The sequence below is a fragment of the Pogoniulus pusillus genome, chromosome Z (assembly GCF_015220805.1).
Source record: "Pogoniulus pusillus isolate bPogPus1 chromosome Z, bPogPus1.pri, whole genome shotgun sequence".
NCBI classification, from domain to species: domain Eukaryota; kingdom Metazoa; phylum Chordata; class Aves; order Piciformes; family Lybiidae; genus Pogoniulus; species Pogoniulus pusillus.
In genome coordinates this window covers 46,360,153-46,374,370 of record NC_087309.1, presented here as the reverse complement: position 1 = coordinate 46,374,370, position 14,218 = coordinate 46,360,153, and the positions used below count along the sequence as shown (strand labels likewise).

At 39.3% G+C, this 14,218-nt stretch overlaps 1 protein-coding gene across 1 annotated transcript in view; it reads right to left on the bottom strand.

Moving 5' to 3' along the window:
* The window catches only part of RGS7BP (regulator of G protein signaling 7 binding protein), a 52,497-nt gene that overhangs the window by 20,242 nt on the left and 18,037 nt on the right, over positions 1 to 14,218 (bottom strand). The window contains exon 3 of the mRNA XM_064140022.1: positions 1,117 to 1,247. Coding sequence (XP_063996092.1) covers positions 1,117 to 1,247 — 131 coding nt within the window. The remainder of the gene's footprint in view (positions 1 to 1,116; positions 1,248 to 14,218) is intronic.

Sequence of the window (14,218 nt, the reverse complement as noted above, 5' to 3'; positions counted from 1 at the left end):
GACTTGAAAAATACATTACAGGATCTTTCAGCATGGCAGGAAACACATACGGTTCTTACAAGACCTTTGCTACAGTTCATTACAGAAATTTGTCTTGTCGTTACTGGGGACAGAGTAGCTACAACCAGCACAAATACAGTACTGTCCCTCTTATTTCTGAGCAATGAGGTTACTAAGAATCTTCTTCAGTACATCATCTGCATACATCTTTCTTTTATTAGGTGGCTAATTGTATATGAAATCATTATAGAGAGATTCATTTTCATTGAAGCAAGCACATGTCTTTATGGAAAAATGAGTCTATGAGGTAGATTTCAGTTCTGAATCATAGAATCAACCAGGTTGGAAGAGACCTCCAAGATCATCCAGTCCAACATATCCATCCAGTCCAACCTATCCAACCAAGATCATCCAGTCTAGCCCTATCCAACCAACTAGACCATGACACTAAGTGCCTCATCCAGTCTTTTCTTGACCAGCTCCAGCGATGGCGACTCCACCACCTCCCTGGGCAGCCCATTCCAATGGCAAATCACTCTCTCTGGCAAGAACTTCCTCCTAACATTGAGCCCAGACCTCCCCTGGCACAACTTGAGACTGTGTCCCCTTGTTCTGTTGCTGGTTGCCTGGGAGAAGAGACCAACCCCCACCTGGCTACAGCCTCCCTTCAGGTGGTTGTAGACAGCAACTCCGGTATATAGTTTTGTAAACGTAGGCACCTTTTCATCTGATCTATCTCTTGCTATAAGCTGGCATTTCTGGATAAACAACGTGGAGATATTAAGGGATCAGTTTAACACTAAATGCAAACATACTGCTCTACCAAACACTTGCCCCAAATATCATATCCAACAAATACCTCAAATAAAGTGACCATGACAGCTTGCCTACTAAACTGATTAATAACAGCTCAATCTTTGACAAAAAAAATCATATTTCTGAACTGCAAGGACGTCAGTGATACATGCCTGATATGATGCATTCATGTATCTGAAAAGCTTCAGTTGCGTAATTAATTTAAAAATTTGAGGCTTTGTCTTTCATGAATACTCATGTATGCCCTAAAGGTCTGTTCTGTTTTTAAATCAGCAGCTGTGTATTTGTGCAGTTCGGTACCTTTCCGATGAAACTGCAGGGATCCTAGCAGACATATGGACTTAAGCATTTCTGTCGTGTACATTTCTAAGCAGCATTGCAACTGGATGTAGAGTCTACAGATTTCAGGATGAATTTCACCATCTTCAGGGCTGCAGTAAAAGAGAAAAATAAGTTAGCATTGGGACTGGAAGGACATTATGGTTATCAAATCCACCTCCTTACTGTTGCAAGTGATATCGTAACCTGCTTCGTCAACTATTAAGCTATGCAGATATGATAAAACACCTGTTTCTACCAAACCATATTTACAAACAATTCCTTAGCTCTATGAAACCCTAGACATCAAACTGTTGAATGTGGGTAGTCTTTGGTAAGATTGCATGTCCTTATTTTCTTCTCTGCATATTTTTTTTTAAAGGGATAAATAAGTCACTGAGATCTTTTCTCATCTTTTAAAGCTTTGGAGAAGTCTTTTCTGGTATACTGCCAACCAGTTTGAGTTACCATTGGACCTGGTGCACACGCAGGAGACTGTAGGGCCACTTTAACTGTTGCTGTTTAGGTTACAAATCCCAGATCAGGCAAGATCAAGCTTACTTCAAACACACTCTTTTAAGAAACAAGTTAGTTGCAGTGTTTTTAGTCTGCATTTCTCGCCTCTACCCGCTTGTATTTAAGTTAGTAGCTGTAGGATATTGCATGCATTGCAAGGAGAATGAGATTTGTGTATTTTTTTTTTCCAAAAAAGTAATCCTACACTTCCAATTAACTGCTCATGACACTACGAAAATACTTACTCAGATACGAGCACCAATTCTCATTTGGGGCTGTATAATCAGGTACTAAATCTCACATTTGTAGGCTGAGAATGCTGCGCAGCCATGAATATACCTTTAGAAAGAAACTTAATTGTTTCTCTAAATGATGACTTAGTCACACCTGAGAATTAGGTTTTCGATCCTCCTTCCTCAGGCCGTTACAATTGGGCTGCAAGTGGAAAGGTTCAAGAGATGGATTTCAGCAATTAAAGGTTCAGACATTATTGCTGTTGGTTTACCACAGTGATGTTAAACGGCAAAACAACCCTCTAGACGGAATTTTTTAACTAGGAGAACCTGCTTTTCTAAGAAACCTGAACCTAATGGCATTTCTGAATACTAGTGCTAAAATAAATAATAATTAAGCATGTGTGCAGACTTCTAGACTGTAAGTAATGAAGCTTTCACAATGAAAGATTGCTAGCATTCTATGCAATGACTGAACTCCCTGTGGCTAAACGAATGCTTCCCATAAATGCAGACTTATGCATTTCCTCTTAGGAACCAAAACAGCCTGTCTGATAAATTATTTGCAGCAGTAATAGATGTGGTTGCTACGTTGGAATGCTTTCTTAATACCAATCTAGACCAAAGACTTTGACACCTAAAGTGTATTTATGCATATTTAAACTAGTAAAAGAAGCTAAGGTAAGCAATCATACCTGTACTTAGATCCAGCATCCAGTCAAAATGTTAAGCCCAGCTCTTGTCAAGAGCAGATTTTAAGGAAAATCCCATCAGTTTGTGCTGATACAACTTTACAGAAGTTCAGCATAAATGAATGGTGCATACTAAAAGCTGTTAATTCTTGTATTTGAGACTCATCATTACTCCCAAAAAAGGAGACCATACGTTGCTTATGAAGATACTACAGGTCAGAGCCACAAATTCTGTGTGATAAAGTGAGTGGAACATCTCCCTTATGAGGCAAGGCTGAGGGAGCTGGGACTCTTTAGCTTGAAGGAGACCGTGGGATGACCTCATTAATGTTTATAAATACATGAAGGGTGAGTGCTGGGAGAACAGAGCCAGACTCTTCTCAGTTATGTCCAATGATATGACAAGGGGCAATAGGTGCAAGCTGAGCATAGGAAGTTCCATGTAAATATAAGAAAAAAACTTTTTTCTCAATGAGAATGACAGAACACTGGAACAGGCTGCTCAGACAGGTTGTGGAGTCTCCTCTGGAGATCTTCAAAACATGCCTGGATGCACTCCTGTGTGACCTACTCTAGGTGGCCCTGTTCTAGCACTGGAGTTGGACTACATGACCTCTGGAAGTCTCTTCCAACTCCTAACATTCTGTCATTCTGTGTTTCTGCCACTGATTTCAGTGACACCAAGGAAAAACATAGTCACAATACAGGGTAAGAAAGTAAGGCAAGTATAAGGCAGACCTTTATGCATGTAGCTATGTGAGCAGAACGAAGGAGCAATCTCAAAGGACTATTTGCTGGAGGAAGACTGATCCCACCTGCTAATTCCTCATAAAAATGGAACTTAACCATAAAGGCAAGAAATGTCCGGAGAACAAATTACCATTGCTGTGGTCAGTATTACTTCAGGAGTAATACCACATATAATGATAACAAACCTGACCACTCTAGTAACTTTATTTCTTTTGGTGAGAGGCCTCGAGCACAAGCCCTACGAGGAGAGGCTGAGGGAGCTGGGATTGTTTAGCCTGGAGAAGAGGAGGCTCAGGGGTGACCTTATTGCTGTCTACAACTACCTGAAGGGTGGTTGTGGCCAGGAGGAGGTTGCTCTCTTCTCTCAGGTGGCCAGCTCCAGAACAAGAGGACACAGCCTCAGGCTGTGCCAGGGGAAATTTCGGCTCGAGGTGAGGAGAAAGTTCTTCACTGAGAGAGTCATTAGGCACTGGAATGGGCTGCCTGGGGAGGTGGTGGAGTCGTCGTCCCTGGGGCAGTTCAAGGCAAGGTTGGATGTGGCACTTGGTGCCATGGTCTAGCCTTGGGCACTGTGGTAAAGGGTTGGACTTGATGATCTGTGAGGTCTCTTCCAACCTTGGTGATACTGTGATACTGTGATACTGTGATAATATGTGCATTTCTCTTAAGCCACATCCATTTTTCTACTTCTGAAGATCCTTCTCTGTTGAAAATGTCTATCATGCACAAAATGGTAGTTCTTGCATCTTGTAAGGAATACAGAAGAAAGCTAAGGTAGCAGAACAGAAAGGGTTCACACTCAATGCTTTGAAGATGTCTTTTTAATATGCTTTCCGTCATATTTCCTCCTATTCTAAGTGACTTAAACTCAAAAAGCATTAGATAGCATTATGATCTTGAATAATTTGAGGAAAAAATGGCTACCTGATGGGTTTTTTTCATATAAGTCAGTCCTTAATTGCATACGATAAGATGTGCTTCCTAGAAATACATCCATGTCGAAATCTCACATTCTTCTCGAAAGATAGGAACATGACTATTTTTAGTGACTGCAGTAGTATAACAAAATGAAGAATGCAGACTACGAAATGCTGAAAATTATTCTTAGAAGACACATAGCATTGCAATAACCGTGCTCATAGAACTAATCTGAGATAAACTGAATTTTATTTTTAAAAAACTGTACTTAATTGCAGACTCCTCAGTCACTTTTAAGTTCTATTTTGCATTATTTTATACTCTTAAAAATTGCATCAAATATCTATTGATCTTGCATTAATCCATACTGTGGATGAGCTGAAACTTAACATTCTCTGAAGTGTTGCTTTCTGTTTCTTTTAGTTTTAACCAATCTGTTACGATTTGTGACCACTTAGCTGATTAGAAACAGGCTGTTATTTTTGCACAAATAACAACCATAAATTTAACAGCATTTCTTTGCAAATTAGCAGATGGCAAGAAGGGGTTTTGATATAATCATATTGGTATTAATCAAAGAAGACAAAGCACACATAGCCCTGACAGAAATGTTATTTGGTTAAGTATAAATACTAAAGATCAACATCTACTCTTTCATTTTGCATTCATTGCTCCTATTGATTTCAACATTTTCAGTGAAGTTATTACAAAACTGAATAAACTTTAGACCGGAATGAAACTGTGATGTTTTATGTAGAAGGCACTTTCAGGAGTTAACTGCAACCTTAATAGAATTAATCTAACACATATCATATGTTTTTTTCCTTTGAAAGGGTATTTTAACATTCTGAATTGTAGGTTTTGTAAACCTATTTTTATTTCTCCAACAACAAATTTAAGAACTAAGCATATTTAGGTAATACATGGCCTCTTGGATGCTTTTACTACGCTTATTTTTTCTACCTTTTAGCTTGCAGGTGAGATTTTTTTATACCCCTTAGTGTCATTTATTCTCACATGTTCATTGACCACTGTTCTCAAGTTCAGCACCATGGAATCACTGCAATAAACAGATACCACTATGTTCTTCTCCTGTAGTCTCCATGACTTACTGCTGTAGCTTGTTTCACTATAAGCACTCACGCAGTAATTTCCTGTGATTTATCCTTACAAGTCTGAGGGTTAAAAAAAAAGATTCAGAGGTCTAGAATTCCATTTACATTTAGTACGAAGATCCCAATTTAGCTCTTTAAAATTATTGCTACATTTCATGTTTTACTCAAGTCCTTGAGTCTCACCAACATACCAGCACTTCCACTTTCTGCTCGAACTTCCCAGATGCCTAAATTCTGCTTTCTGAGCAAGGTTTCCTTTTCCCTGAAGATGGATAGTTACACAACTAGTAACAGATAAATGAGTCACCGATTTGCCTGTTCCACCTGCAGGGCACTGCCCCATAAAATTTCATATGCAAAATGGTACCTGGAAAGAGTAAAGCTACCACAGATGGTAATGGCGACCTTTTCCTGCTCAGTTTTAAGAGCTCTTTCTGACATGGAGACGCAGATATACTCCACTCTTTTATGCAAGAAAAGATGAATCTGTTCAGCTTTTTTGAAAGATAGGATTCTCTAACCCTAACACTATCACTCAAGAGAGGGGTATGGAAAATTACATACTGAAAATAAAATTCCCTTTTAGGAGATTTAGGTAAAGCTGTGGTTGTGCTATTTTTCTCCACATTGTTTTGAATGTTAGAAATCCTTAGAATTTTTAGAAGTCATGGCCAGAACTGTATTTATAAGGTTGGATTTATTTCCTTTCTAACACCCAATGGCAAAAAGGATCTACACACAGGTGTAAGAAAACAGTATTATCTTCACACAGCTATTTAATTACTAAGATGCAAAAATGGTACTTTTTTTTCAATTGTGTGAACTGAGAAAGCAACAATTACACACAAAGCAACTGGCTCATAAGCCAATGTGAATTTATCAATGGCTTCCTATTTACATATGCAAGAGCTGCAAGAATAATCAGAAAACACAGTAACAGGTATTTTAATTGACTGTTTTTTTCTCTTGGCTGTTGTAAATGTAATGTATTTTTCTTGTAAACTGTATTCATGAATAGCATGAGAATAAGAACTAGAAACATCTACAATGTATGAATGTTCAGATCTATCATTGTTTTTTCAATAACATGAAGCATCTGTAGTTGGGCTGCAGGCAAATTCTCTTCTCATTTGCAAATCCAGAAAGCCAGAGTAAAGGCAGTATTTTTAATTATCCAAAGTTTATACAATATTGATTATTATCAGGCCACTACCCTCACTGACTGTGTCAAACTGTTTAATTACTGTTTAACTGCAATAATAACCACAAGAATTCCACTAGCTTGCAAAAAATCAAGTCTCTAGTATGTGTGAACATAGGCCTCATTCTAATCTCTGGAAGCCACACACTCTGACGTCAATGCACGTAAAGATTTCTTTTATAACCCCCGAAGGACAAAATATTCTGTGTAGCGAGCTTCACATTTCCCTTTAAAGTGTCAGCAATTTAACTTCTTTCAGGAATTTCTTCTTTCCGTATGATCAGTGTCATGCCATGAATAATGCTGAACACAGGACTAGAGTAGCCATGACTTTCAGAATACTAATTATAATGTTTATTATTAACTAGCTATATGCTGAACACACACTTGTATTGTTACCCCCCCCGAGTCCTCTGTTTTAGTTAGTCCATCTGAGTTCTCTACAAAGATCACTTACTCAAGAGAAAACTCACATAACACAATCTCATACAAGTACTGTGCCAAACTGTGTTCTCACAGAGCAGTTTAACAGCTTATGTGCATCTGTGCATATGAAAGCTAGCACAGCACTACGCATCTGCCCATGCAAGATGTTGTTTTGTTTTTCCAAAATTAATAGTTTATTAATCTTGATATTCAGAACTCTCACTGCCCCCAACCACTAATTTTAATAATAATCAGTTCTTCACACAGTTATGGAAACATTATACAGAGGATAACTATAACTAGAAATAACCAGCAAAAATATATAACATTATTTGAACTGGAAGAGGATGTTCTTGCAGCCAAATACTGCTTGCAGTCAATATACTGCTTGCCCAGTAGATGGACTCAAGGAGCTCCTTTCTGCTCATGGCAGAAGGCAGCAGTGAATTACAAGAGGCTTTAAGTATTTACTCACAAAATACTATTTCCCGACTCACAGGCCTAGCTACAGCTTCAAACAGTACCAAACACTTTCAGGGAATGCTGTCACTTGCCAGCTGCTGAGGCTTCTGATTCTTCCCAGGATTCATGGAATGCTGGTAAAGGAGGCAGAGAATCTCTGACCTGGTCCTCTGGACAATCTGTCCATCCAGGACTTCCCATTTTGGCAGTAAACTTTCTGATGTAGGCAGGATGTCTTGTGATGGGCAGTCTTAGCACGATGTCATGCTGGCTATGCAGGCCGATCGTGTGGAGGCATTTAGAACCTGTTCCTGGTAAACTCAAGCCAGTGGAATTTACAGGCAGTTTCAGGATGCAATGAGGCAGTAAGCAATAGCAGCAGGAAACAGCAAGCACAAATACAATGGCAGAGCACACTGTGTTCACCTGCGTATCTCTTTTTATCAATGTAGGCTGAGACCAATGGACCTTTGAACATAGAAAGGCCAATCAGAACGGTAGCTATCCAAGCCTGACCATATTAGGTGAAGCCATAGCACAAGGCAGGCACAAGCTAAGTGTGTGTACCTTGTTTACCACAGGAGCAAAACAAGTCTGGGTAGGCCAGAGTACTTAAGATTCAGTGGCTCCAGGTTCTTTGTCCTCTTTCCCGCAGTTGTGTCTCCCCACAAGAGAAGGAGGAGAGCAGAAAAATATGCTTGGGCAAGCCAGGATATGGATAAGCCCATTTTTGGCCTATCAGGCCTACCATGACACTCATGAGCCAAAGACCCATTTCTCACTGCTGGCTGCTAAGCACAGCTGCCACAAGACCACGAATATAACTTGTGCTCACTTTCCTGCATCCATTTTGGAGCAGAAATTTCCCAGCTTCTTCTTATCCACTTTGGTAAGATAAAGAGGTATTGGGAACTTTTATGTGATTTGGATATACAGGTTGTGGCTTCCTGTGGATACCTCATCTGGCAGGGGAGCACTGCTGCCTTTCACGAGGTATTCCTTAAATCCTGCAGTTTACCAGGCTGCCATTAGAAGTGTGTGTTTTTGTAAACACAGCTTATATATACATCAAGAACTTTAGACTTTCATACGTTAACCATTGGTAAAGGAACATTCCATAAACCCCATTTCTTTCCATAAAATCCTGTGTTTTAAAAAATCAAGTCACGTTGACTGAACATGTTCCTGAAGCACTGACAAGGTGGAATCTACTTTTCCTTCTATTTTCCTACGCTGGCATTTAAGACAAAGCCTTTAGAGGGAGCTCTTATACCAACCGTATAGTACCCAGTAGGTAAGAAGTGTTTATTAAAATGCCCCCCCAGCAACAGGAAAAGATAAAGAGTGAAAATGGCATTAAAAGCTCCCATTTTTTCCCCCTGAAATAGTTGGACAGATTATTTTGTTGTACTGCCAAAATGTTGGTTGCATGTGAAAAACACCTTCAGATTTTCCTCAGCTCTCACAGGTGTTCAGCATTATAGTTCGTTCCACTGAAATGAATGAAACTTAAGACTGCTAAAATGCAACAAAGATTCTGGTCTAACTCTGAATTTAACTTGAAAATTTTACTTACATATCTACAGGAGAGGAGTTACTATGAACATTTAAAAATACATACTGATGCTTTTATCTCTGGTTGAAAGACCAACTAAGCCATTACAGATTTTGTATACACCTTCTTGTGAAAGTACTGTTTTCATTAATTCTATAGCTACCTCAAAGGAAAAATATTTTTATGAATGGTATCAATAGTTACAAAATATAATGAGCTGAAAGCCCTGTCTAGACATACAAATGAAAACTGCTTGTCTTCAAAAGCTAAAGGAAAATAAACCTCTGGCAAATCAGTAGTGAAAATAATGTGAAGTCCACCTTACACCCTGTATATGCACTTCTCGTGAAAAGGAATCTACATTGGCTTGGTAAGCTGTGGAAAGCCACTGTCCACAAATACTGTCCTGTAGACTTTTCTTTTAATTTCACATCAGAAACACTGTAGGTTTAGAAAGACACAGCAGCTACAAAGATGCTCTTGAAACAATCATACCTCAGATACAATGGTTCTGCTACAATGAAAAATATCACAAATGCTCCAGAGGAACTACATTTCATCCCCTTAGATACTGAGGGCAAGAGCCCTCTTCTGATTATGGATCAGATGCAAAAGCTTGCTAAACCTGCCTTTGCTTTTGTTATCTCATACACAGTTCATTTATCACTTAACTATTCATTTGCTAAGGTAGCAAATTACTTGCTGAATCATTTTGAATGCAAGTAGAGAAGTCACCCAATGGCAAATGTTTCCATCTAAACAGATCTTTCCCCCCCCCCCCCCTTTTTTTTAATACATGTTTCACATGAATGGTTGTCAGATTCAGTACCATGTGCTGTTTTTTTGTTCTGCACTGATGTGCTGTAATACTTTGATACAGCTGTGACATTAACACCCCAGTTCAGCCAGAGGATAAGCTCTTTCCAGCAGACCCACGAAAGGTAGCAACAATATTTTTATTAAATCTTTTGAAGAAGTTAAAACAACACTCTCAATAATAGAAGAGAGGTGGTCAGATTTTGTTTAGTTAGACCAGTGTAAATCTCAAGCTACTCTACTAAGGTTGATGGAGTCCATCTGGGTAAATGATAACAGAAGTAGAATAAAATCACAATGCTGTAACTTACATTGCAGAGCCATTTCTAACTCCAGGTTGATGCCAGTTCAGATATTTTCCATGCCTGAACAATTTAGATGCAACTACAATGGCAGGAAATATACCTACCTATCAGAAGCATCTAACTGGCTTCCCAAGAAATTACCCAATAAACTCAAGAGCCACATGCAGCCTGTAAATCACTGTAATTTTGAATAATTTACTGTTTCTTTCTCCTGTCAAGAGTCCTTCTTTCAAAATACCTCCAAAAGAAAAAATGTAGCATCACTTTTCCAAATTTTTCCAAAATTCTCTTGGAAAATAACTATGTAATTACTACAGATGCAGTAACATTACTGCTTAATTAATACTGCAAATTCTTCCACATGCTGTATGTTATCAGGAGAACAGATATCCCACAGTATTTTAAGGAGATGTGTCTGTACCTGGCAGCATGCTCACTATTTGCAGGTGCTACTCAGAAATCAAATTTTTTAAACTATAAGAATCACAGGTCAGAATTTTCTAGACTTGTTCTCTCAGAAGTGAACTTTACTAGCTGAAAACAACTTACGTGCGGGCAGTAAGTAAATTACCAGAGTCCTCAAACTGTTCCTCTACAGGACAAAACTGACTGCAATCACTTGGTAAAACTTCTTGCACTTGAGTAAAACAGCTCTAGCACAAAAAAAAAAAATTCTTGATACTTGCTCCTTTTAGGTAAGACTAAGTGCACTGGGGGTAGGTGCAAGTGCACAGGGTTGCAGCTACAAGGAGGAGATAAAGGACTGACAGACAGTTCCAGCCAGTTCCTGCCAGCTTTACAGTGGACCCATAGCAGAACAAAGCCGAGCCTACCACCTCTTTGAAAACTTTCTTTTTTAAAAGGGCAGAAAATGCCACAGGAAGAGAGGAAGAGGGAACAAGAAGAGTAAGAGACAGAGAAACATCAACGTTAGAGAAAAAAGGAGGAGGTTCTTCATGGCAGAGTAGATATTTCCTTGAGCCTGAAGAGAGGAACACACCAGAGCAGATGGATATACCTCAAGGAAATACCACCTGTGTAGAGCCTCTATTGGAACAGATTTTCCTGACAGGACTACAGCCTGTGGAGGAGCCCATTATAGAACAGAGGAAAAGTCTGAGGACAAAAAGGAGGACTGTCACGGACCAACTGCAACCCTCTATTCCCCATCCTTCCTCCACTGCTCAGGGGCATGGGATACGTAGAAGAGCCTCGAGTGAAGTTGAGCATGGAAAAGGGAGTGGAAAATGTGAAACACATTGGTTTAACATCAGTCTTTGTTTCCCCATGCCCTGCTGATGAGTAAGTGATCAAGCACTTGGGAGAGAGTCTGATTATTGGCCAAGGCTAAAACACCACACTAGCTAAGCCTAAAATCCATGCAAGGAGACTTTAAGCAATCAGAATTCCAAGTGAAATTGCAAATGTGTCTTTAACTATGCTTTTGAGTTACTATAAGACATTTTTAGAAAATGAGTGCTTGACTACTACACCTTTGCAGAAACTAACTTTAAGCCCCCTTCTATACTTGTGTCCTTCACCCATCCATCTGTCTCTTGCCTTTACTTTAGAGAAGTCCACAACGTTTCTGTGCTAGTCAAAGATGAGCTGAACAGGACTTCTCTCTCTGTACACTATCAACCTCCCTGTTGAGAAGATACGGTGCCCAGTTAGATAAGGGAAATCTTCAGGAGAGCTGTAAAATAAGCCTTGTTTAGCTGAAGCCTCAGCTGGACAAAAAATTTTAAAAATCTCAGCACTTCACTGTCTAGAATTACATGATACCCAGTAACAGATAAACCATGCACAGATCTTCCAGAAACGATCAGAGCTAACTGTCCTGGAAGGCTAACAGGCCTATCAGATGTCTTGGCTTGCCCCACCCTTCTGCTGATGGGGAAAGCAAGGGCAGGAGGAAAATGAAGGCTTGGGCATTATGTCCCCTCCCAAAGTGGTAAACAGGTACCCACAGGTGTTCAGGTACTTGTTGATGTCTTGCCCAAATAAGGGTGAGCAAGCCCTGGTTTCACCTAATATGGTCAGTTTTGCAAATGCCATTCTGGTTGATGAATCTCTGTGGCCAAAGGAGCCATTACACTTAGGCAAATAATATAAATCGAGCTAAGTTGCAAGCAGTTGTGCTGCCTCAAGTTTCCCAGGAGAAGGCATTTAAGTGGCAAGAAGTGCCACTGACATTGTGCTCTCTGCACACCTGCAAGAGATCCTGCCTGCACCGCTGCAAACCTCCATGACAAGAGGAACCAGGATCAAGTCAGACATTATCTGCCTCTTTTCCAGCACCCTGGGAAGATCTAGAAGCCTCTCAACGGCCAAGCAGTTCCAGCACTGCCACAAAGGAGCCAGTGACTATCCTGAAACTTCTACTCCACTGCAGTGAGCAGAACAGACTTTCACTAGGGCTTCAGGCTGCTTATTTGTAAGTGGGGCAAAGCCATCTTGTGGCTAAACTTTTCCATTTTTCCTCATTCTCCTAAATGAATGAATTGTCCACAAGCATCCTTGTGAAGATTTTCCCAACCAAATTAGAATCTAAACTTAACTAATTTGTATACAGTTGCGGGTGGGGCTTTCCAGAAATAAAATTAACTACACATTTTATAATTCCTGCCTCACTAATTGCCACAACTGAATCAATAACCAAGGAGGTAGTCCTATTAGTTGTGTATGCAATAATTTTTAAGCTTCCCAAGGGAATTCCTATTCAGCACTCTGCCTTGTCAGCACCAGCAAGTCGTTCTCAATTGCATTTCTCTGATACACCAGTAACAAGTGTGCAGACACAGTTCTGTGACAGCTAACGGGCTCAAAACCAATATACATCCATATTGCCTCTTGCAACTTGACTGCAGACAGCTGGAATTCATGCTGCCAACAGATCTCTCCTTTCAGTTCAGTTAAGATATCTAGTTCTTAAAAATGGTTTTTAATCACTTATATTTATTAATAATGTATGGGTTGTATCTCAACAGTTTGCAAAACTGAAACGGTAAGAGATCAGACTCTCCTCTGCAGTTCCTCTGGGTAAGAGCCAGAAAGAAAATGTTTGAGAGCTTTCAAAACAAGTATACTCTGTGGGATAATGTATGAAATTTCTGCACGGAAAAGTAGGGTCACACTACACAAAAAGGTCTGAAAATCAATTAGGATCTAGGTCACAACAAACCACTAACATACAGCATCTAGAAGGAACTCTGCTGCAGGCAAACGATGCCATCTGCTGTTGATCATCCACAGGACATTAAACCATATGACTGCTTTATGACATCTCCCCTTTTCATTTTTTTCTGCCTGTATTACCTACTTTGGATATAAATTTCAATATATTTTTTTTTTTATCCAAAGGACACTGCAGATCTGAAGAGGTGATGAACTCAGAAGCAGCAAGGAACAGTGTATTTGCATTTCCTCAATAGCTTAATAAAATACTTTGTGCCAGAAACTACTGAAACTAAAGGAAAACTGTTCACTAAACTTTGCTGGGATTTAGGCAACAGTTATATTGCATTAAACATTACTGAAAAGATTCACACATTGTCGTTCTCATTTTTTTTTTTTCTTTTCCTATTAGCGAAAGAATATGACTGCTACACTTGCAAAACTGAAGGAAAACAGTTCAACAAATACATCACTACTAGGATCCTCAGAATAAGGCAAAATTCAGAATTTGGAAGTACCACATGCTTCTAGGAGTGCTCTGAATAGATCATTATGTCCTTGAGTATTTATCTTTTGAAAAAACAAATACACGAAGAGTTCTTGAAGTTAAAAATGAAACTGTGGTAGTGTCAGTAGAAGACTCTCACACAGCCCCACAAGGTATTTGACAGATAAATCTCTGAGTAGTTAAGTTAAAATTCACAGCTGAGAGATTGTGAGAAAATGAATGTGTCAAAAAAAAAAAAAAAAAAAAAAAGAGAGAAAAAGTAGATTAGCTTCCTGAAATGTTTAAATTCATATACAGAGAAAGACTTTTTTTCAACCATCTGTTGATAACATGTGCTCAGGAAGCAGTATTTTAGCATAAAGAAGTTGGCATTTTTTTCTCCTTGGATTTTTGACTCTGGCTCTGGTCTT